Source organism: Bombina bombina, chromosome 6, assembly GCF_027579735.1.
Source record: "Bombina bombina isolate aBomBom1 chromosome 6, aBomBom1.pri, whole genome shotgun sequence".
NCBI classification, from domain to species: Eukaryota; Metazoa; Chordata; class Amphibia; order Anura; family Bombinatoridae; genus Bombina; species Bombina bombina.
In genome coordinates, this window is record NC_069504.1 from 247,229,164 (window position 1) to 247,251,042 (window position 21,879).

At 33.6% G+C, this 21,879-nt stretch overlaps 1 protein-coding gene across 1 annotated transcript in view; it reads right to left on the reverse strand.

The window, feature by feature from the left end:
- Positions 1-9,305, reverse strand: part of TRHDE (thyrotropin releasing hormone degrading enzyme) — a 1,764,002-nt gene extending 1,754,697 nt beyond the window's left edge. The window contains exon 1 of the mRNA XM_053716777.1: positions 8,545-9,305. Within this exon, the coding sequence (XP_053572752.1) occupies positions 8,545-9,305 (761 nt within the window). The remainder of the gene's footprint in view (positions 1-8,544) is intronic.
- Between the last annotated feature and the right edge of the window lie 12,574 nt (positions 9,306-21,879).

The following is a 21,879-nucleotide window of genomic DNA, read 5'->3' on the forward strand; positions in this document are numbered from 1 at the left end:
ATTCATTTGCTTCTATCAACTCTAAACATGTCTTAACCCCTTCGTGACCAGACCACTTTTCCATTTGTTGACCGTTTGGGACCAGGGCCATTTTTACATTTCTGCTGTGTTTGTGTTTAGCTGTGATTTTCCTCCTACTCATTTACTGTACCCACACATATTATATACCATTTTTCTCACCATTAAATGGACTTTCTAAAGAAATCATTAGTTTCATCATATCTTATAATTTACTATATTTGTTTTTATAAAATATGATGAAAAAATGGAAAAAAAAACACTTTTTCTAAATTTAATCCCCAAAATCTGTTACTCTTCTACAACTACCATAAAACACCCATGGTAAGTAATTTCTAAATTTTGTCCTGAGTTTAGAAATGCCCAATGTTTACATGTTCTTTGCTTTTTTTGCAATTTATCGGGAAATAAGTACAAGTAGCACTTTGCTATTTCCAAACCATTTTTTTCAAAATTAGCGATAGTTACATTGTAACACTGATATCTGTCAGGAATCCCTGTTAACCTAGAACTCTCCACTGGGAGATTTGAGTGAGTAAATTTCACCCGTGCTTTAGTTAAGATATCCTCAAAATCTGGCCTGTTAGGGAGGCCTGAGGACAGGTTTGAAAACCAGGGATCTAAAGCAACTTAAATTGATATTGAAACTCACAAGAATAGGGTTGTCACTTACCAGTTACAAAATACTAGCAAGTGACTGAACAAGGGTAAAAGGTGAAGTCAGGCAATAGCCCCTCCCCAAAATTCTGGCTTATATTTTTTGCATCTAAGCAGTCATTTAATTCTCATTGCTGTCGGTAACACACAGAGCAATCATTATATCTCCCATTTGGCTGCCAGTAACACAAAGGAAGCAATGATTTTACCTCTTTCAAGAATCTGATGACATTCAAGAGGGAAATATTGGGACCTCACTCCTAGGACCAGTGAGCTGGAACACTGAGAGCTCCCAGCCTGCGCCATTTAGCACATTGGGTGCTGCCACTGTTGTGAGTATTACCATAACACAAGACATACATGCTCCCCTTTATAATTGCAATATTACACTAGGAGGCACCCTCTGCATGTGATCTTCTTTTACAGATTTTTCAATTTTGGATTTGTTGTTTATCTTTGAGAGGAGCAGCCGCAACGTTTATTGGGGATTGCACCACCTTGGATTGTACCAATTGCAATTGAAGTTACTCCTGACACTGAAAGGTATTTCGGTCTTCAATTTGGACTCAGATAAGAACTTGTGTTGGTGTCTCTATCTGTGAAAAAATTATTGTGCTTCTTTCTCTTTAACCATACAGTATTTACGTTATATATCTTGAACACTCCGATATTAATGTTTTTAGTTCATATGATCCTCATCTCTTTGTACTATTGCACCCCCTAGAGTTGGACACGGCAGTGTTACCAGCAGTTTTGTATATTTTACTGCTTTGACTGCCAATAGCAAACACATTAATGATTTGACCCCTCACTGTCAGCAGAACATACAGAGCAGTGTTTTATTTCCCTTTTGAATGCAAGTAACATATAAAACAATTATTGCATTATCCTTTATGTTTACCGACAACATATAGAGTAGTGCGTACACAATGTAACTTCTCTCTAGCCCTATATTTTTAATGGGTAGAGGAATGGCAGACTTTTGAAATACATCTGCCACTCTGGGTACTTTAAAAAAATTGGATATTTGAGTGTCAAAATATTTTATTTGACAGCCCATTGAAATATTGGACTATCCAGTTGAAACACTGGACAACTTACAACTCTGAACAAGAAATGCATGTGTGTGAGCTTAACTTATCTAACATTTACTGGCTTATAGGGACATCTCTCACTTCTCTTTTGGTGAGCAGGGACACACCTTCACATACATAAAAACAAAAAAGTATTATTATTTAAGACAGGCAAATTTTATATACATTATTTAGAAGAAATAAAAAGACTAAGAGAAATGTATCTTCATGTGATGACTATCTATACCAAAAACTGACATTAATTTTCTTGTAATACATCATTACGCCATAAATTCACTGCATACATTGTTGGTACCAAAACAATAAAACAATATAAATAGATGAACCAGACTCTGCAGTTTATGCTAACAATGCTGAAATCAGCAAGCATCACACAAGTGAGTACTTAGTTTAGATAATGTTAATTCTTTTTATGCAATTCACAGATGTCAGTATTTCTAATTTTGCAGAATGTACTTTTATAGCAATTAGGTGTTCAAAATTGAACTATAGCCATATACTAATTTTTTTTTTCTTCTGTTCTCTGTTCTTTCTTTGCAGAAGAAGGAAAACATTGTTGAACCTTAGAAAATGTTCCAAGGTTGAGTGCTTTCATTTTCGTAATATGGATTGGAAGTTGCCATTTCTGCTCAGAGGCTTATTGTAACTCTCAGCTGGAAATGTAGTCTTCATTTATAGTGAGGTATCGAATCAATCTAAGGTCCGCAAAATGAATTTCCATGTCTTTTAGCACAGAAACATGGTGGATATGTCCAGTTATAAGTCACCACGTAAAGCTGTTTGTTTTTTTCTTGACTTCTTACATCTGAAACTGAAAGCAAACTCATTCACGTGTTCTCTAAACCTAAACATTTGTAAACCGATATTTTAAGGATTTAAAAATGTAATTTGTAGCAATGCACCATTTAACATATAAACTTTTCTAATATTGTAAAATACAATATACTAACAACATTTTCACTCTTAAGATATAAGAAATCTTATGTTTTTGTTTACTTTTGAAGCCAAGTTATTTAATTTTCTAATTTTTGAGCAGGTAAAAGTGATTCAGATTAAAACAACATTGTCTGCAGATGATGTACTGAAAAAAATATATAATATCGTTTGCAATTGATAGATCTTCAATGTAATGTTCAACTGGTTTTAGCACAATATAATATACAAGGTAATTAAATGTAGAACATGTATAACTAGAGATTGATATCAATAAAGAATAGAGTGTGTGCATGTGCGTAAATATGTGTGTGTGTCTATATGTGTAAACTGTGTGTCTGTTCCCCTTCTGTTGTGAAGTCACAGTTATTATGATGACAAAGTGTAACCTAGCATATAAAGTGATCAGGGGTAATTTCACATGACACTATACTAGTTATAGTTAAATATGATAAGCATGTATATAGATAGATAGAAAGATAAATAGATGATGGATGGATAGATAGATAGATAGATAGATAGATAGATAGAAAGATAATAAATGGATAGATAGATAGATAGATAGATAGATAGACAGATGATAGATAGATTGATAGATAGATAGATGATTAAAACTGTAGTTGGACTTGTAACTAGTAAATACTTTTGTTTTTGCAAATGAAAATCATTTTATGTCAATGGAACTTTATATATAGATAACTATGATAAGTAATATTTAGTATATAGGAAAATTGGAAATAAACTTTTCAAGCTCTAACAATGCAGGCAATGCTTATTGATTGAATCGGCTGAACTATGATTCCATTGAATTACATTCTATTTCTGGATTACTAGGGTAATTGACTTATGTTAGCATAAGATACAAAACAGAGAACTGATGTAATTGAATTTAGCACCAAAACAATTGATTTTTAGAAGAATCTCATTTTCTGAAATTAAAGTACAAGGTCTTTACAATAACAACTTTGATTATACATTATATGCTACTTTATTGTACATTCAACTTCTCTAAATCAGCTTCTTACAGGAAACATTTATCATTTAGAGGACAGTGTTTCAACCTCCGACATTTAGGTTCAGCACAATAGATGAACCTGATTATATTTGTAATATTTTCTAAAAATGATACGTATATTTTACCTAATTGAAGATCATGACAATGTGATGCCGACTTACAATAGAACTTTGTTATATAACATTTTTTCGATATATCTTGACTAACAGAAATAAGTGCGTTTAACCATTACCTAGTTTAAATTCTTAGACATGAAACATCATAATATTTAAAAAGTATATTTAGCATACATGACACTTAAGGACATATGCTCTTCCATTCGGCAGTCAATTTTAAGAAAAAATAATGAAATTGTTTATTATTGCAGTTTAATTGATTAAACATTAAATGAAGCATGTGTTTGTGTATACTGTTTACACCATTCATTTACATGATATTAATGCTTCAGGAGTTGAGGATTATTATCAGATAAAATTCAGTCAGACTTTGAACTTTGCAAATGGTATGAATACACAACAAATCATATGGAAAATGCTGCCAAATACAAAAACATATATACAAACTCCAATATCTGATGCATACTTTCCCCAATATTTTCCATGCTAACTGAATAGGGGCATAATATTTCATAGGTCTAGCTAATAACAGAGCCTGGTACATTCATAGGTCCACCTGTTGATGAAATATCACCTTTGCTTTTAAAGATATTCCAACTAATAGAATATGTAGTATATGTATAATTACAATTTATTTTTGGGTGGGATATTATATTTTGCATAGTTTCATAATTTACATTTACTACTGTGGTTTAAGAAAAAAAGGATGCATGATTAATACAAAATGTGAATATGAAAATATGTCAAGATATAAAAGCTTATATCTTCTCTCTTAACTTTTTACTCTTTTTTAAACTTAATTTATAAAGATAAGTCTTAATTAAACAATGAAACATTAAACTGGTTATTTTGCATAATCCTCTGCTGGGTCTGTTTGCCATTGGTATTTAACAAATCAATTAAGTAAAATAGAGAAAATGTGTGCTAAATCCTTTTGTGACCAAGAGCTTTTGAACTATTCTTTGAGCTATTTTTTTTATATGAATGAGGTACAGATGTCTTTGCAAAGTTTTTGACAATGCCTTATGAATAGTAGCTATAAAACTATCAAAACTATCTATATGTATTTTATCTATCTATCTTACTATCTATCTATCTATCTATCTATCTATCTATCAATCTATCTATGTATATAGTTTCTATCTATCTATCTATCTATCTATCTATCTATCTATCTAGTTTCTATCTATCTATCTCTCTATCTATCTATCTATCTATTTATCATGTCTCTATCATATCTATCTATCTATCTATCTATCTATCTATCTATCTATCTATCATCTATCTATCTATCCATCCTCTATCTATCTATTTATCATGTTTCTATCTATTTATCTATCGCTCTATCTAGTTTCTATCTATCAATCTATCATTTATCTATCAATCTATCTATCTATCCATCCTCTATCTATTTATCATGTTTATATCTATCTATATCTATCTATCTATCTATCTATCTATTTATATATATCTATCAATATATCTAGTTTCTATCTATCTAGTTTCTATCTATCTATCTATCTAGTTTCTATCTATCTATCTTTATCTAGTTTCTATCTACCATGTATGTATCTATCTATCTATCATCTATCTATCTATCTATCTATCTATCTATCTATCTATCTATCTAGCTAGCTAGCTAGATAGCTATCATTATCTATCTATCAAGTTTCTATCTATATAATCTATATATCTAGTTTCTATCTATCTATCTATCTATCTATCTATCATCTATCTATCTATCTATCTATCTATCTATCTATCTATCTGTCTGTCTGTCTAGTTTCTATCTATCTATCTATCTATCTATCATCTATCTATCTATCTATCTATCTATCTATCTATCGATCGATCTATCTAGTTTATATCTATCTATCAAGTTTATATCTATCTATCGATCATGTTTATATCATATCATCTATCTATCTAGTTTCTATCTATATAATCTATATATCTAGTTTCTATCTATCTATCTATCTATCTATCTATCATCTATCTATCTGTCTGTCTGTCTGTCTAGTTTCTATCTATTTATCTATCTATCTATCTAGTTTATATCTATCTATCAAGTTTATATCTATCTATCGATCATGTTTATATCATATCATCTATCTATCTATCTATCTATCTATCTATCTATCTATTTATCTATTATTGAAAGTGCCACACACAATTACTGTTTAATATGCCTTCAAGGAATAGCCTTATTTGATCCATTAATTTTTATCACACACCAGTGAGTTGTTCATAGATTTAATGATGTATTTCACAACCTGCAGTGAAACTCTATTTTTTTCACTACAAAGTACTGATATTCCATATTTCTCAATCAATATCACAAGCATGTATACCTTTAACTATATAGTATGTTTAAACAAATTCTAAAGAACTACAGTCTGCTCCATTCATAGCAATGTAAAAGTTTATGGTATTGGTGGTTTGTTTCTCGGATAAGCAAGTTTAAAAAAACAAATTCTTTAAAAAAAAAAATATATATATATATATATTAATAAAAGTACAGACACTGAACAATTAAGTCCTTATAGTTTGACCTAAATAAATGTGTATAGTTTGTTTCCTTCTTAAATTATTTCTAATCCCTGTTTATTTTTTACCTTACCAATAAAATTCATCCATGTAAACTTCTTTGCTCGCAGTGCAAATTAAAAGGGTACTATTGATTCTAAAGACTATATTTCACCCTTTTATTAACTATAAACATACATCGCAAGTTTGGAATATTTGCATATATGTTTATACTTTGCAAACTAGATAAACAACTTGTTGATCAACACAATGGCATCTGACATATTTCCAGATGATTCTGTGACTTTTTTGGACACTTTGAAAATGTATTTTGGTTAGTGCTTACATTTTTTTTTTCTTCAAAAAAAAAAAAATATTTAACTTTAAATGGAACACATTGGAATTCTGACATGTGTATATAATATCATTTTAACAGTGGTTGAGTTATCATTTGCATAGGTACATGCTAGAATATAAGGCTGTATGTAGTAAATTTATCTAAAATAGAGTTTTAATTAAAAGTATTTAAGAAGTAATGGATAGATTCTAGAGCCTACATAAAAGTAATATTGGACTAATGGATACCACTAAAGATTAGTATGAGAGAAAGACAGAGAGTGAGAAAAGGGGAGAGGGGAAGATAAGGAGCAAAAAAAAGTGATAGAGAAAAAGTAAGAGAAAGTATGTGAGAGAGAGATTGAGAGAGAGAGAGAGAGAGAGAGAGAAAGAAAGAAAAACCAAAGTGTGTCTGGTGGATGTTTGTGTGTGTATATGTACTTGTATATTGTGTGTTTCTTTGTATGTGATTTGTGTTGTCTGTGTGTTGCTATCCCCAAATGCTATAGTATTTGTAATCAATACTATGTTGCTGATTTAAAAACAAGCTCATGATGGAAATCATTAAGTACCAAAGGGCATACTTTGCAAAAGTAGGACAATGTGCTATACATTTTTCCAAGGTTTGTCAAATGTAATCTACAGTTACTGTCATTTTTACACAGAGTGGCATGCACTGTGTGACACTGTGCTGGAGGCTTTTCAATTATATGCAAATTATACAAATTAGAAGCAGTTTATGCAGATTTTGAGAGTCTACCCCAGTGCAGTAATTAAAACGAAGGCATAGCAAATAAAGTGCATGATAATGAGCCTTGCCAGGAAGAAGTTTGCCAGTCTTTCATTGCCAGTTGGGAACTGATAAAAAAGGGCTAAAATTTACATTTTTGCTTTCATCTCTTTATCCTATGATATATGACATATTCAAAATAAGGACAAAAAGTGAGAATCATGCTTCATGATAAAAATAATTCTTATAGTGTGTATGTAAAGGCATTAAGAACACCAATACAAAAATAGGCACTTTAGCTTAAGTGCTGTTTACCCTGAGCATGTGCTACTATCACTGAAAGGTTGGCCCTGGAAGACTAGTATAATATTTTGCTCTATATAACACTGTAGCATGAGTTTCCTTACAGCAAATCTATATGCTGTGCTATATTATTTTTTAACATCCTGTCCATTATGTATATTCAAATCTTAAAGGAACACTGTTCCCATTTTGACTGTTCATTCTAAAAAGAGTGTATCTTGACCTGTGTCAGAAATTTTAAGCAGATTTTGCAATGCTGAATTAACCTGTTTGCATTGTCATACCTGTAGAAGCTTGCCGTCCATAAACTCAGCTTTTGGAGTTTGCTCACTCAACCATTTTAAAGTAATACTGTGGTATGCAGTGCAGTGCATGCATTTTAAAGTAGTTTCAAAATTACATTTAAATACCTTTTAATTAATCATTTTTATACAAATACAACTAATTTTGTTCTTCCAGATATATTATATATATATAAGGTTTTATAAAGATTTGATTTCAATGACCCTTTAATAGACAAACAGAGGGACAGATAGATAGATAATTTAACACACCTTATACTTGTTACTATATAAAATGAATTCCTTCAGTGGTTAATATTGTAATTTATGTATCCTACAACACCAATTCATGGTAAATCCACAGTAATTAATGGGTTAAACAGAAAGTGGAGAAATATCAGTTAGTTAAAAATTCTTAAAAGACATTATCTCACAATGTGAAATGACAATTAGTTCTGATCATTGCTGCTGCTATAAATTTACACATTTATATATTCCTTAACAATAACACTTATTTAGAAACATAAAATATTACCTTCTCTCTCCATGTAAAACATAGGAGCTTCGAAAGAAGCCAAGTAGTTCATTCTCTATGATGGCACTGTAAATTATCTTCAGGTTGTAACTTTTCTGAGCCTCCAAGGTTCTGTTTAAAACCACCACCAAAACTTGATTGGATGGATATGCAAAATAATTGGCAACTTGTACTTCCCCAGCCACTTTATCTTCAGCCACTTGTACCTTCTCCACAGTCAACCTGTGAGCATGCACAACTATATACTTGCTTGAATTCAAGCATTCAATCTCCACATTGACTTCCCCAGAGAAAGTAAAGTTGTCCATAAAAGCTGTTATCATTAAGTTATAGTGCAGAGGTTTCAGGTGAGTAGGTAACCTCAGGTAAGTCCAAGGTTTCCAGTCCTCTTCTACATCCTTCACAGCTAAATGATTAGTATCATGCCCTGCATTCTTACCTGTCTCCAGGTTTTGATTCAATCTAGCTGCATCCAAGATGCTACTGTTAATTGGCTTGCTAGAGCCATCAGTACATTCCTCATACCTAATACTCAGCAACACTGCAACGATAGTCACAACAATTAAAGCCAAAATAGATATGGCAAAGCCCAGCACCAGCTTCCTGTGCACAGTGATCTGCCTCTCAGTGGTCCTGGGTCTCACAGCTACAGTGTCAGCCCACTGATCCTGGAGCCCCCTGCCGTTCCTCATCCCGTTGTCTTCTATTATCATAGAGCTATGAAATAAACTTTTCTTCTGCTGTTTACTGTCCAAAGCCATAGCAGTTTACAGAGGAGCCCAAGTAAAAGAAAAACACCAAGCTAACAAACAGCGGAGAGAAAATTCCTTCTACGACCAGGGGCTTTAAAATTTCCCTCATTTTGTTCAGCTGCATAGAGTGACACTGCCATTAAAATCCTTATTGCTGGCTGTAACCTTTTGCTGTCATCACTGAAATATTCCCCTCCCCAATAGAAATCCGTCCCACTCAGGATCCTGTCAGAGCAATCACAGTATCAACTTGATAGCACATATGACTTGATCCTAAGCAAAGCACTTTCTAGCAGCTTAATCAATGTAGCTATTTGCTTTAAGAAGGAAAAGTGACAAGGTTCCTTGGCATTTCCCACAACTCCAATCATTTGCAACAAATTCAGACAGACTTCTGATTATGTTGTTGTGACTTCATCATGAATATAAATAAAAAAACAGGAGGAATAAAAAGAAGACAGAAATACATCCCGGGGAAGTTGCTGTGCTTCCAGCAGGCTGATGTCCTAGAGCATCCCCATCTGCCCTGAACAGCTTTCCTAATCACACACTTTGCTCGGTGTATGCGGCTTCCTCTGGCAGCTTCTGCTACAGATCGCAGACAGTGCCAGGTGCCGGTGTAGTATCAAACTGTGTATCCCCAGCAGATCCTGTATCCCTCTCTCTCATGCACCAGCATTCAGCACCAAAGCCCGCCCCTACTTCTCACTGCCTCTCTCCCTTTCCATATTTAAGGGGGATTACAACAGTTGCTGATTATGAAATGGAAAATGCAAACAAGTTTTTTAAATTATCTATAACATCTCTCTTTTCACTGTTATCCTCTGCCTTCCATCCACTTTCGTTCTCACTCTCTTGTTATTTATCAGTTCATCAGAGATTGCAAAGAGCTTCACCGTGAAATTACATTCCTCTATCTGCATAATTGTTTTTTCTCTATTTTATGAAAGCAAATGCAAACAGGTAAGAAGAAGACAATTGGCTGCGTTAAGTGGAAGCCTCAAACTTTTAAATTCACATCCAAAATAGAGAAGCATAAAGGAAAAAAAAAAAGAAAAAGAAAAAAAAAAACAGTGCAAATTGAGTTTAAAATAAATAAATAATCAAACTAAGAAAAATGTTACAGCCATAAATAAAATCACAGGATTAGATTGAGGTTTTCTGTTCTTTTTGCAAATGAATATAAAGGGGAAAAAAAGTATGGCATAGTACAACTGTCCTGATTTTGTTGGGGCAGTACAATTGTCCCTAAAATTTGTCCCACACTGTACAAATCTGATTTGATTTCTGAGCTTGGCATAGATGACTGAATGTTGGTCTCTATCGTCTATCTATCATCTATCTATCTATCTATCAATCTATCTATACTATCAATCATCTATCTATCTATCTATCTATCTATCTATCTATCTATATCTATCATCTATCTATCTCTCTATCTCTTATATGACATACTTTAATTGTGTTATATTGTCAGCAGTGTTTGTGTTAGAACAACCTTTTTACTATTTAAATAGACAGATGAACCTGATTAAGCGCTAGATTACAAGTGGGGAGCAAATTGTTGCATACAAGTGATATCGGGTTTGAGTGTGTCGGAAGTGGCGTGCGTATTGCAGGTTCAAAGTAAATGTGATAGATTGAGTGCAATTGAATTTAAAGCATGTTGGGTTAGAGCTCTGGATAACTGTTACACTCGAATAAAAATTGTCATAAAACACATCAAAAATATATTTGAAAGTACAGTTACACTCATAAAAACTCTATCTAATAAAAAATATATTTTTTTAAAGTTCTAAGGGTTCAGGTATTAGAAAAAAAGGCATGCAAAGAGATTTAACATAGAGATACAAACATATAAATTTCTAAATATGTATATGCATGAATATGTGAGTATATATATATATATATATATATACAGTATATATATATATATATATATATATATATCAGTATATGTGTGTACATATGTATGTATATGTGTATGTATATATGTATTTACAGACATATATACACTAAAAACACATACATGCATACATATGTATACATATATAGACATATATATGTGCATTGGAGCTCTTTGCAGTCAACTGGCTCAAAACATTAAAAACATATTTATGCAATATTAATAGTTAATAAAGTGTTTAACTGTGTCTGTACTATAAATAGTTGACATTCCAATGTTCTTCACATAGGGGCATATGTTCTAAGTATTTTTAAATTTATATATATATATATATATATTTATCAGGTAGAAGACGGCACTCACTGGTCTTTTTTCAAGTGTACTTTTAATAGAAAAGCGTGACGTTTCGGGGACACAGTCCCCTTCCTCATATATGTATATTTCTGTTTATATATCTATACCAATGTATATATATATATATATATATATATATATATACATATATATATATAGATACATAGTGTAAAAATTCCATTATATATATATATATATATATATATATATAGAGAGAGAGAGAGAGAAATATGTATATATAAATAAATAGAAGATATTCTTCTATGTGAAAAACATTGGAATATGAAATATTAATATTTACATGTCGGTCAGCGCACTTGAGAAAATGCGATCAGGTTTGCATGTGAGTAGTGTGTTGTTTTTTCCCACTTTTGTGCTCCCTTGACTTCTATGGGGGAATATGTCAACAATGTCACGATATTCTAACTTTGTCTTCGTCCAAACTCCACCAACCATTTGCCTTACTTGAAGGAACCAAGCTGGGCTTTAGTTCACAGAAAATATCTATAGTCACTGTCATATAAAATGCATTGTTTTTCAGTTATTTTATAATGTCAACTAAAGACAGAAAATGTAGCAGAGTTAGCCTTGAAAAGTCAGCAGGCTGCATTTCAAGTTCTGAAAATTAAAAATTGCTCAATATTTAGAGCTAAATTACATGAAAAATGAGCCAAATAAGTACAAAAATATAGTGCAAAGTTGTTTCATTATGTACAGCTGCAGGATATAGCAGTCATGTTATAACTGTTTTTTTAATATGAACACTTATACATTCCCAAAATAATATATATTTTCTACATAAATATAACATTTTTATTTACAAATGTTCTAGATTTCTGGGATGGTCCCCGTTTGGGACATGTTTTCTGCTGTCCTGTAATTGGGTTCCCAGATATTTAAGGAAACAAAAAACTTTTTTCCCATGGTTAAACTAGCCACGCCCATGTATCATCATCACATGATACTCCAGGAGTGCAGAGTGACCATCCTGACTCCACCTGGGTGGCACAGCTTCTCCTTGGCCTCTGCCCACTAACCTGCTAATAGTTAAAAGAAATAAATGTGGGAACAATGCACAGCTCGCAGACTTAAACAGTTGTCAATTTTATTTTCTAATGCATTTTAAACCTGAGGTTTCAGTGTCCTTGTGTCAACAGGACTTACCCTTTCTACCATACATTTTGGGTAAAACAAATATATAAACACATACTGTTTAATTTGTCATATAATGGCTAATGGCTGTGTGAAAGATCGCTCAACAGTTATGTGATACAGCTATTTAAAGGGATAGTAAAGTCCAAATTAAACTTTCATGATTCAGAAACGGCATGCAATTAAAAATAAAACTTTCTAATTTACTTTTATCATTAAATTTGCTTTGTTCTCTTGTTATTCTTATTTGAAAGCTAAACCTAGGTAGGCTCATATGCTAATTTCTAAGCCTTTGAAGGCCCCCTCTCATATGAATGCATTTGACAGTTTATCACAGCTAGAGGGGGTTAGTTTTTGTGTTTCATATAGATAACACTGTGCTCACGCACATGAAGTTATTTAAGAGTCAGCACTAATTGCCTGAAATGCAAGTCTGTCAAAAATCTGAGATAAGGAGGCAGTCAACATAAGCTTAGATACAAGGTAATTACAGAGGTAAAAAGTATGTTTCTATAGCAGTGTTGGTTATGGAAAACTGGGTAATGGTAAATAAAGGGATAATCTATCTTCTTTTTAAACAATAACATTTACTTTCCCTTTAACATTAATGACCAATGTTCCTGGGCTTAGCTTACATACGCATCAATGTGTGTGTGTGTGTATATATATATATATATATATACATATATATATTTATATATATATATATATATATATATATATATGTAAATAAAAATATATACACACAAATATATAGATAGATAGATAGATAGATAGATAGATAGCAATCTGCTTTTATTAACTACCTGATTTGGAGCTTGCAGAGGACACATGACAATATTAAATAGCCCTTTATTTACTTCAGCATGTGCATTTAGGAATTACAGAGCTAATCCACCTTAAATAAACAAATGTGTGAGAGAGCTGAGGTGGGGTTTGGAGCTGATGCTGGTACATGAGGAAGAATGATACAGGACCTGCTGGGGATACTGAATCTGTTACTACACCTATCAAGGATGGGGACGAGGTCTTAAGCTTTTTCCAGGTAACCTTTAAATGTGTCTCTGTTCACTCACGGATACCATTGTAAAATAAGTAAACTGTTCATTACAGCACTGGCAGAGCTGCAGAGAATTTCATGGTATTTTTGTATGAGGATTTTAGTGAAGGTCTGATTAAAAAGAGTACAAATTAACATAAATGTTTAATACTGAGCCTGAGGTATATTCTAAAGTAGGAGGGACAAGTTGCTGTGAGAGTGGTTGAAAACAGAGACATCACAGAAGAAACCCATCCCTGTTTAGGGGGTCTCAGCTGTGTAATACAGGCTGTGCAATAGCCCTTATCAGTGCCAAGTCTCATCTAGATCCTCGTTATCCTGCATGCATTTCTCAGTATATCTTTTTTTTCTGTACCTCTTCTGTTAGTTATCAATCTCCCAGTCCTTCCTTCTTTATTTTTCTTAATCAAACTGTTTGTCAACCTCTCCCTCCCCCTTTTCCAGTTCATGTGCATATGTCTGGCAATAATAGGATGTGCAGCTGGAGAAACTCTGGGCTCCTTGCTGATATATCTATCTCAGCTTCAGTGACAGATTCTTACTGATGGAATATGATGTGTCAGATCACAAAACATATTTTCCTTTGTACTGTCTGATCTCTATGTATCTTTTTTTTTTCTGTGTTTGTCTGATGCATTCAGATTGTGCTATATAGTGTAATAAAGATCTAATAAATATGGATTTCATTAAACAATTCTATATTTTATAATGAAACATTTCAATCATAACCAAACTGTTTAAATCTAATATAGGCATTAAAAGATCTAAATGTGGAAGTGCATTAGATTAGCAATAGCATTTTAAGGTATGCAGTACTGTTATGAAACATACATCCATTATGCATGTAACAGCTTTAGAGGAAATTAAGTCAGACTGCTTGATAATGCATAGGCCATGCAAAGGTTGCAAACTTGTATCTGCTCATCACCACGGTGCTTATATTACAAACATGTCATCCTGCTTGTGAAATTCAAAATAACAGGAACTTTAAACTATTCTTAGTATCAAATGAAATACAGACATTGAATTTGCTCGAAGAGGAACTGTCAGAATATGGGAGACGAATGGGAAAAATAATCATATTTATAGGGTTGACAGATATTTGTTAACCTGTTGTGCAAATGTTAGTACCATTTTAAATTGGGAAAATATCAACAGTTAAATGAAAAACATTTATCAATGTCTATATGGCAAGATTATTATATTTATATTCTTCTTCATGTTCTTCATAAAGTTAGATTTTCTTTCTTAGTCTACTTTTTTTTACATTTCACCTCAGATGCACGTGGTTCATGTGTGGATAAAACAATCATATCATTTGTTTTCCTGAACTGATATATTTAAAAATGAGATTTTCAGCATCACATTAAAATCTCATGGCTGATCATTCTCTATTAGCTGAAGTTGTGATTCAAGTGTTTTAGTTTCTGCTAGCTATGAACACAAAGTAATTATGAAAAAGGTCAGACAGACTTGTACTTCAAATATATTGTATCTTAACTTTTATTCCCTTTGTGCTTCAGCACTCAATAAATGCTAATAACTCTCCAAAGAGCTTACGTTCTTACTAAGAGAAGATCCAACATTTCCTTCTCTTTCTGACTTAGTTTTTTTTTTAAAGCTGAAGATATCTTAATATGATATTTCCCTTCAAAACTGGAAATGTTTTATCTAAATTGATATTTTAAAAAAAAAATGGTCTCTTAACTTGGTTCACAGCAAAGTCAGTTTCTGGCTTATGGTGTAATTAAGAAAGCAGATGATTTGCACAGGATCAATAAGATGTAATTTATTCAAGACCTTGGGAAATAGGGGGTCATTAAGTTTTGTTCGTTCCTGTAAAATAGATAGTTCTAACTATGGGAAAATGTAATTTATACATTACTTGAACCATCATGTCATGTGTCTTAAGAATAAAATTGCATTATATTACCTTTACTGTGATCAATGCAAAGGTATTCTATAGGTAAAAACAGTTCAACACTAAGTGCTACTATTGTTGCAGCATATGTTTTTTTAATATATTACAATTTTATAACAATTTCTTTCAAGAGAAAACAATTTTAAGTTGATACTTTTTTGTCTTCATGCTTTTCATAGTAAAGTGAATTTGTTAAAAGTGCTAGGAAAAAGAATCATACCTCAATTGTACAACTGGACTTTTAAGAAATTAGTTCTCACCAGCGCCATCTTGTGGAGTAATGTATAATATAAAGTACCAGACGCTGCCCAGCTGTGTTGGAACAATGCCAGTTACAAAGAATCAGTAGGGTTTCTTGATATGCATGCTTCAGAGAAAAATGAAAATCTGTGAGTGACAGCATTTGCTCTGTTGGAGCAAATATAGAGGAAGAGAGCAATTTATTTTTGTTTCAGATGTTAAGGTTTTCACATGGTATGTTAGTTATGAAATAAATGTACATTTATTTTTTAGGAACATTTAATAGTTCACTGAAAACCATTGTAGTAGATGACAGATTACATTTACATCTCTAGTGACCTTAGGTACCGTTTATCTGTCTCCCGCTTTCATTTTTTCCACACTTGTATATATGGCGATAGAGCATTATGGTTTGTATATACATATCTGGGCTTAGAAAGAGGCTTCTGTTCGTGTATAAAGCCTTTTAAAGGCTGCAGCTGGGGAAGCTTACCTTTAAATAAAGCTTTACCCTTTCCATCTCTCTGCTTTAGTCCTGAGTGGATGGTATAAATTATTGCAATATCTCTGTTTTTACACATATTGTCAAGGTCGGCTCCAAGGGGGGGGGGGGGCATTGACGAGCAATGCCCACCCAAATGGAATGCTGAGCCCCCCTTAAAATAATAATTTTGTTATTGTATAAATAAGTGTGTCATAATTCTGGAAAGGTGGTAACACTAGTTATGATACCAGTCACACCAAGTGGGTATTCACACAGCATATTGTGTGTGTATCACTTTCTCAGTGGAATGATGCTGTATAGAATAAATCTCTTACACGCAATGTGCCTTCACCTAGGGTAGCTGTGACACCAGCCCCAAACTGTAAACAATCTAAAAACACTTTGTAAACCAGTCACTCAATGGGAACAGTTCACAAATGATACCAGCAACCACTCAGCAAATTGTGTACATACCAATCATGGTGAGGGTGTTCCTATTATGGTGTGTATATAGCAGTCACACACAGTAGGTTTTCACAGCATAGTGTGTCTATACCAGTCACACGCAGTGGGTTTTCACAGCATAGTGTGTCTATCTATATCAGTCACACACAGTGGGTGATTCCTTAAAGGGATACTGAACCCAAATTTTTTCTTTCATGATTCAGATAGAGCATGCAATTTTAAGCAACTTTCTAATTTACTTCTTTTATCAATTTTTCTTCGTTCTCTTGATATCTTTATTTGAAAAAGAAGGCATCTAAGCTAAAGAGCCAGCAAATTTGTGGTTCAGAACCATGGACAGCATTTGGTTATTGGTGCTGTCCAATCAGCAAGGACAACCCAGGTTGTTCACAAAAAATGGGCCAGCATCTAAACATAAATTCTTGCTTTTCAAATAAACATACCAAGAGAATGAAGAAAATTTGATAATAGGAGTACATTAGAAAGTTGCTTAAAATTGCATGCTCTATCTGAATCACAAAAGAAAAAATGTGGGTACAGTGTCCCTTTAAAGAATGCCAACATCTTGTCCAGCTCATATGCGTGTCGTGCTCAAGTTACAGTCTAATGCCTGCACTGGGCCAGCAAAAGAAGCAGTAGGGGAGGGAACCCTTCTCATCCCACAGCAGCAGCACACTAACTAAGGGAATGCTTCCACTTTACATAACCATGGCGGCCCTCAGAGGCGCATGCCGGTTGTTGTATCACAGTAAGTCCCAAGCTTTTTTATTTACCATATTATTCAGTGTTAACCGAGCTTTGACACTTTTCTCTGCCTGCATTATATACCCACTGGGCAGGTGGGCAGCATTTGCTCTGAGCCTGTGACTGGCATAGCAGGTCACTCACGACCTTGCACAGGCAAAGCGTGTTGGTTTCCTGATGCTAATATATCTTCACGTCACGCATATTTTATGTTGTTTACTAACATTACCAGCTGATTACATTAACCAGTAGTTTACTCTCTATATGCATTTGCTTGATATATCCACTATAGTCTCAGTGCAGTATGGATTAAAAGTGCTTCTGTCAGATGCTTCTGTTGCGAGTGTATTTGAGAAGAAATGCTGATGTCATTCTGAGTGATAATTGCACTGTCAGTGTAGCATTATTTTATTTCTCTTGTAAGGGATGTCACCTCCCTCTACTCTTATTTTGACTCTCATACATGCTTTGTAAAAATAGCCTGCCCCCTCGTGAAAAAAAATGTCCCCCCATTTCATTCATTCTGGTGCCGAGTCTGCATATGGTTATGTTTGAATTTTTAGAACCCACTTTAATATATCACTTAAGCGCTGTATATTTTCATTTACACCTGCACATGGGAAAAAAAAATACATATATATTTAGTATTTGTAAAGGATGTAAAGGCATGTACGTGAATGTACTATTTCAATGCCCATAGAAGGACTGTAGCACATGCAAGAATTTAAAATATTCATTGCTTTGCTCATACATATTGTAAATGAAACATATATTGTACTTGCACCATCATCTATCAAAACTAGGCTGAGGACTCTACAGCCAATCAGAAGCTGTAGGGGCCATGCTATTATTTGTTAAGGTGGCAGGCTTTTGAGTGTTTTTTGCCTCTAGGGAGAGTACGTCAAATCTGTTTTGACTTATGGATAATGACAGAGACCTGATTAGACAAACTGACTTCTCTGACCATACATTGCTAACAAAATAATTTCACATAGAATTTATATAGAGTATTTATTAACAACATTTGAAGGCTTACATTTTTATACTAATCAAAATCTTTCTCTTTTTATGTAGATATTTGAGAATTAGATAATCTAAAATGGATTTTATATGTAATTGCAAAGGAATAGTTTAAACATAAACGCATCTATAAAAATGTTTGCATTGAGAGCTGTATCTGTGTAAAATGCACCTTTTTATGCAGTCACTAGTAGATGGTATTCTGCCATAGATATTATAATGAATATACGTAGTCTACTTATAGAACTACTGCACTGTAATGCAAGTGTTGTGGAGTTGAAATCCCAGTTTCTGGTACCAGGGTTTGAAATGAAATGAAAGCCCTTAACTTCTAAATATATGTACACACCAGTGAAATAATGGGCTTCTGTTGGATATGTTCTTGGTTCAAATCCCACCATCGTTTGGCTATAACAAAAATTATGTAATAGTAGCAATACATTGTAGCATAGGAGATTAATCACATTCTTTATATTCCTAAAAACAAACAAAAACAAAAAGCAGGAGATTCAATGGCAAAAAGTTATGTTAAAATACAGGGGGTCGATCCGATAAAAATCGTCGCCCGCAAAAGCCGGCGACGCCAATATTTGCGCTGGTTTGGTATCCTATATATGGCGTAACCTAGAAGTTACGCCCGTATATTTCTGCCGTCGCCCGTAGTTTTTTGGGCCATAGGCAGGTATACCAAACCAGCGCAGTTTGGTATCCAATATGCAGCGTAAGGACTTACGTGGTGAAAATCTTACTCCATTTTCACCTCGCCACAAAAAGCAGCCGTAAGAAGCCTTACGCTGACTATTGGAGCCCCGTAACTCCCTAAACTAGATAGAAAATAAACCTAACACCTAACGCATGCGCAATGTCTATCTCCCTGTCAACCGCAATCTTCTAAAATAAACCTAACACCTAACGCATGCGCAATGTCTATCTCCCTGTCAACCGCGATCCCCCGCCGCAATCCATAATAAAGTATTTAACCCCTAAACCGTCGCCATCTACATAAACTAACCCCCTACTGTGAGCCCCTAAAACTGCCACCATCTAACTGATCTATCCCCTAATGTGAACCCCTTACACCGCCGCCATCTATATTAAAACTATTAACCCCTAATTTAATCTACCTACCCCGCCGCCAGCTATATTATCTATATTAACCCTAAGTATATTATAGTTAATATAGTTATTACATTATATATATTAACTATATTAACCATAATTATATTAGGGTTAATATAGTTAATATAGTTACTATAGTATTTATATTAACTATATTAACTCTATCTAACCCTAACACCCCTAACTAAATTCTTATTAAATAAATCTAATTCATATTATAAACTAAAATATTCCTATTTAAATCTAAATACTTACCTATAAAATAAACCCTAAGATAGCTACAATATAATTAATAATTACATTATAGCTATGTTAGGGTTTATATTTATTTTACAGGTAAATTGTTAATTATTTTAACTAGGTATAATAGCTATTAAATAGTTATTAACTATTTAATAGCTACCTAGTTAAAATAATTACCCAATTACCTGTAAAATAAACCCTAACCTAAGTTACAAATACACCTACACTATCAATAAATTAAAGAAACTACAAATATCTATCTAAAAATACAATTAAATAAACTAAACTAAATTACAAAAAAAAAACACACTAAATTACACAACATATAACAAATTTATTAATTTATAACAAATGAATAACCCTTTTACTAGAATTATTTTTCAGTAGCCAAACTCCATCTGTCATTTGTATTATTGGGTGGAACCAATATGGGCTTTAGTCCACAAACAACAAGGCATAAAGTTAGTATAAATTATATTGTTTTGCAGTTATCTGATAAAGCAAATTAGGTACATATATGTTGCAGAGTTAGCCATGGGAACTCTTCAGGATAAATTTCAAGTTCTGAGAATTAGAAATTGCTCAATTTCCAGAGCTAAATTACATGAAAAGGGACAAAATAAAAATGAAAATATATTGGAAAGTTGTGTTATTACGCATTAATAGTTATAAAAAATCTCAAGGCGTTTACTGTCCCTTTAAGTTTAAAATAGTCAAAAATGTAGGCTCTGTTGTTTTGTACAACGTTTTTGCTTAAAGGGACATTGTAAACTAGATTTTTCTTTGCACAACTGTGTTGTAGATCATCCATTTACAGTGGGGCAAAAAAGTATTTAGTCAGCCACCAATTGTGCAAGTTCTCCCACTTAAGAAGATGAGAGAGGCCTGTAATTTTCATCATAGGTATACCTCAACTATGAGAGACAAACTGTGGAAACAAATCCAGACAATAACATTGTCTGATTTGGAAATAATTTATTTGCATATTATGGTGGAAAATAAGTATTTGGTCATCTACAAACAAGCAAGATTTCTGGCTCTCACAGACCTGTATCTTCTTCTTTAAGAGGCTCCTCTGTCCTACACTCATTACCTGTATTAATGGCACCAGTTTGAACTTGTTATCAGTATAAAAGACACCTGTCCACAACCTCAAATAGTCACACTCCAAACTCCACTATGGTGAAGACCAAAAAGCTGTCGAAGGACACCAGAAACAAAATTGTAGACCTGCACCAGGCTGGGAAGACTGAATCTGCAATAGGCAAGCAGCTTGGTGTGAAGAAATCAACTGTGGGAGCAATAATTAGAAAATGGAAGACATACAAGACCACTGATAATCTCCCTTAATCTGGGGCTCCACGCAAGATCTCACCCTGTGGGGTCAAAATGATCACAAGAACGGTGAGCAAACATCCCAGAACCACACAGGGGAGTGAATGACCTGCAGAGAGCTGAGACCAATGCAACAAAGGCTACCATCAGTAACACACTACGTCGCCAGGGACTCAGATCCTGCAGTGCCAGACGTGTCCCCCTGCTTTAACCAGTACATGTCCAGGCCCCTCTGAAGTATTTGGATGATCCAGAAGCAGATTGGGAGAATGTCATATGGTCAGATGAAACCAAAGTAGAACTGTTTTGTAGAAACACAACTCTTCGTGTTTGGAGGAGAGAGAATGCTGATTTGCAACCAAAGAACACCATACCTACTGTGAAGCATGGGGGTGGCAACATCATGCTTTGGGGCTGTTTCTCTGCAAAGGGAACAGGACGACTGATCCGTGTACATGAAAGAATGAATGGGCAATGTATCGTGAGATTTTGAGTGCAAACCTCCATCCATCAGCAAGGGCATTGAAGATGAAAAGTGGC